Source organism: Octopus bimaculoides, chromosome 5 (assembly GCF_001194135.2).
Source record: "Octopus bimaculoides isolate UCB-OBI-ISO-001 chromosome 5, ASM119413v2, whole genome shotgun sequence".
NCBI classification, from domain to species: Eukaryota; Metazoa; Mollusca; class Cephalopoda; order Octopoda; family Octopodidae; genus Octopus; species Octopus bimaculoides.
In genome coordinates, this window is record NC_068985.1 from 19,551,802 (window position 1) to 19,555,270 (window position 3,469).

General features: G+C 36.4%; 1 protein-coding gene across 6 annotated transcripts in view; it reads right to left on the minus strand.

The window, feature by feature from the left end:
* LOC106875497 (glycerophosphodiester phosphodiesterase domain-containing protein 5) overlaps positions 1-3,469 on the minus strand; it is a 216,853-nt gene that overhangs the window by 143,894 nt on the left and 69,490 nt on the right. For 2 of the 6 annotated variants that reach the window (XM_052968174.1, XM_052968173.1), the window contains exon 2: positions 109-307. In XM_052968174.1, coding sequence (XP_052824134.1) covers positions 109-225 — 117 coding nt within the window. In that variant the 5' untranslated portion in view covers positions 226-307. Of the gene's footprint in view, positions 1-108; positions 308-2,209; positions 2,296-3,469 lie in introns of those variants that run through there. The other 4 variants (XM_052968175.1, XM_052968179.1, XM_052968176.1 and 1 more) reach the window with 4 other exon arrangements.

The window sequence follows — 3,469 nt, forward strand, 5'->3', positions numbered from 1 at the left end:
AATGGTACTAAAACAAAAAGAAAAAAAACCAAGAGTTTTAGGACAGATAATTAGAAACAAGAAATAGGATACTTAAGTGTTTCTAGATTCAAATGCCTAGTTTCTTACCTTTCGGCTGTTGCGTGCTGATTGCCGATAACGGTGCCATCGACATCCTAAGGAGCCAGTTATGCAGAGAAGGCAATAATTGTGTTTGTAATATTGCAATCGCGTGTGAGTAACCATAGCAACAAGAATGAACAGACAGTAAAAGTAGTCAACAGAAGGAAATAGCAGATCCACCAACTCTATAAGCCATGTTTCTAGCCTGAAAAAGAAAGAAGAAATTCAGAAATTAGTCAATAATAGAAATGGAACAATAATAATTTGATTCAAGAAATTAAAATACATTCATAAAATATGGTTTAAGTTGTAAACAATATGCTTTACAAAGGTTCGTTGTTTTGTTTGTTTATCTTTTACAACTGACACAAATTCTGTTGTTGGGATAGTACCAATATGCATATTTCATTCCCAAACATTGTAATACTAGACTAAGTAACAATAGTAACTCTGTCTATAGTTTTAAGGTTTGTCTTTTGCTAGCATTTGAGACTTTACTTAATGTCTTATCAATACCAATCCTTCACTAAAGCATGCCAAAAATACTGAAACCACATACTACCACTGTCCTTGCTGCATTTTAACAATACTGGTTAAAGTGACATATGATAGATTTATCCAAATAAACAAAGTTCCATTGCAGCCCCTTCAAATACTCCTGCTCTATATAGCATATTGTCTCTTCATCCCTGCATTTTGGTTAATCACTGGCTCTCAAGTAAATTCTCTGACCTTTTGTCTGTGCCTGTACCAACCTTATTTAGTACATCACTTACAAACCCAACACATTTCTATACATGGCTGACACCAATCAAGGTCATTATCTCAGTGATTGTTTCATTGATCACCCACTCAATGTTTACAATAACCCTCAAGCATTCTCCAAACCTATGTCTAGATGTATCAGTTCACCAGTTTGTGGAGTTGCTTTACATTGTGGCTCACTCTACACCCACAAACACAAAGAGAAACACACTCATGTTTACATATGTACATATAAATGTATATATGTATAGAACAGCTACCACACAGTTTCTGTCTACCAAATTAATACGTAAGGTATTGATCAGCCCCTAGCTACAGTGAAAGACACTTGCCTAAAATACCATGCAGTGGGACTGAACCCCAAACCATGTTGTTACAAAGTGAGATTCTTAACCACACAGCCATATTCCTACTAGATATGTTCTAACTTATGTTGCAATGTTTCATCACTTTGATTCCAGGAAATACAGAACAATCCATGAGGCTACTGGTAGGCATCAATTTCATTTCAAATGTAAATTTGAAGACATGAGAGAAACCAGACTAAACAAGAATGCTACAGGATTTTTTTTTTCTTAATGATCTTTGTAAATCGTCTTGAAACAGATGAAATTATTACAGTTGATATTCAATTTAAATATATGTCAACAGATGTCTCTGATGAAAAGTTCGGGCAGGAAGAGAATTCTAAAGAGTTGATGTTATGGGAGGAAGAATTACATCCAGTGTTTAGTACAAGGCTGGCAGAGTTATACAAACCACGGCTGATGAGAGGCGAGGATGCAGATATGTGAGAGGGGTTTGAGTGGGAGTTGTATGCAACTAACTGGCTAGTTCAATAAAGCAGGAGCTGTTGTAGCAGCAATAGAAGAGACAGATTGAGGAGATAGTGCACCTGTGGCCTATAATTTGAAGTATGTTGAAGAGTGAACATTCAGCAACCAATTGTATGGTTTTCTTTTGGATGCAACCTAAGATGTTTGTGTATATAACAGCATGCCTTTCAAGATGAAGGAGAAAATATTCCATTGTGGGCCTTACTCAAGCTTTTAAGAGAATCAGAAGTTCACTCAATCTGAAGTATATCTTTATTAAAAGAATGAATTAATAAATTAATGTAATTGTTGAATATTTTTCAATAAATTCAGTAAGGGACTTTATCTTCAGTTGAAACTTTAAATAGTTTTGTGAACAGAACGTGACAGAAAATAACACCAAAAGGGATAAGATACTAAATGATAGCAAAATCCCCTTTAGAAATCTGTCTTTCAATCTTTGCGATAGATGAATGAGTGATTATAATTTTGTAAATAATAAATACGAAATTAATAAGGTACTTCACCTTCAATGTTGACTTGAAACGTCGTCTTCATGAAAAGAAAAGTGAATTGACTCAAAGTATTTAGCAGACGATAACTTCTTCACAAATGGAAAAAACGGAATACTTCGGTTATTTCCGGATAATTTCGGTTTAAACATTGTCGAATACTTGTCTAGAAATTTGTGAGCGGGTGTATATGAGAGAGAGAGAGAGAGAGAGACAATGTGAAAGGGAGTGAGAGACAGAGAAAGAGACACGAGCGAGAGAGAAAGAATTTGAAAGCACGCGCGTGTATCTCTGAATGACAACAGTATTAATGTTACTATCCCACTGCCACTCCATATTTGTCGCTTACACAACTCTGTCCTCCCCTTCCCTGATATCAGTCACACTCTATGCCGATATGTTTCCCCTCACACTATTGCTCTTACACCTTTCTCATTTTATCAATGATAGCCCAACCTACCACATTGATTTTATAATTCCTTTTTTTAAAAATTCTTTTACTTGTTTCAGTCACTTGATCGAACAAATCGATCCCAGAACTTATTCTTTGTAAGCCTAGTACTTATTGTATGGGTCTCTTGTGCTGAACCACTAAGTTACGGGGACGTAAAGACACCAACATCGGTTGTCAAGCGCCTACCAAATCCACTCACAAGGCTTTGGTTAGCCCAAGGTTATAGTACGAGACACTTGCCCAAGCTGTGATATAAGATATATATTAACACCCGCACGATCTTCACTACAGTGTTAGGGTTTTAGTGTCAGGGTTAGATTTTTAGGGTTACGGTTACGAACGGAATTCCCTAACGCAAACCTAAACCTAACCCTAACTCTAAACCCTTCAAAATAAATCACGCTCTCTGTGTCTTTCGCTGTTGTGACGTCGTTTCCCTGTTTCTCTCCAACACTTTTTACGGAAAAGGCCGATATTTAGGACTCGTACCTGGCTTTAAAAAATAAAAGAATACTGGGGTCAGTTCATTCAACTAGTAACTCTTCAAGGGCAGTGCCCCAGCATGGTCACAGTCTCATGACTGAAACAAATAGGACAAAGGATAAATGGTAGGCTAAAATTCCCCATGGAATCCCCAAGCACTACCTTGCAGTAAGTATAGGCATGAAAGTTATTCGGTCAACACAACTATGACTAAAGTAACAAGAACGTGATATTGTCAAAAGCAAAAGATTATTCCGGAATCTAAACAAAGATATTAGTCATTGTTTGTTCTACCCAGTTGTTAATTTAATTGGGAAGGTAAAAGACAAGTTTAAGCA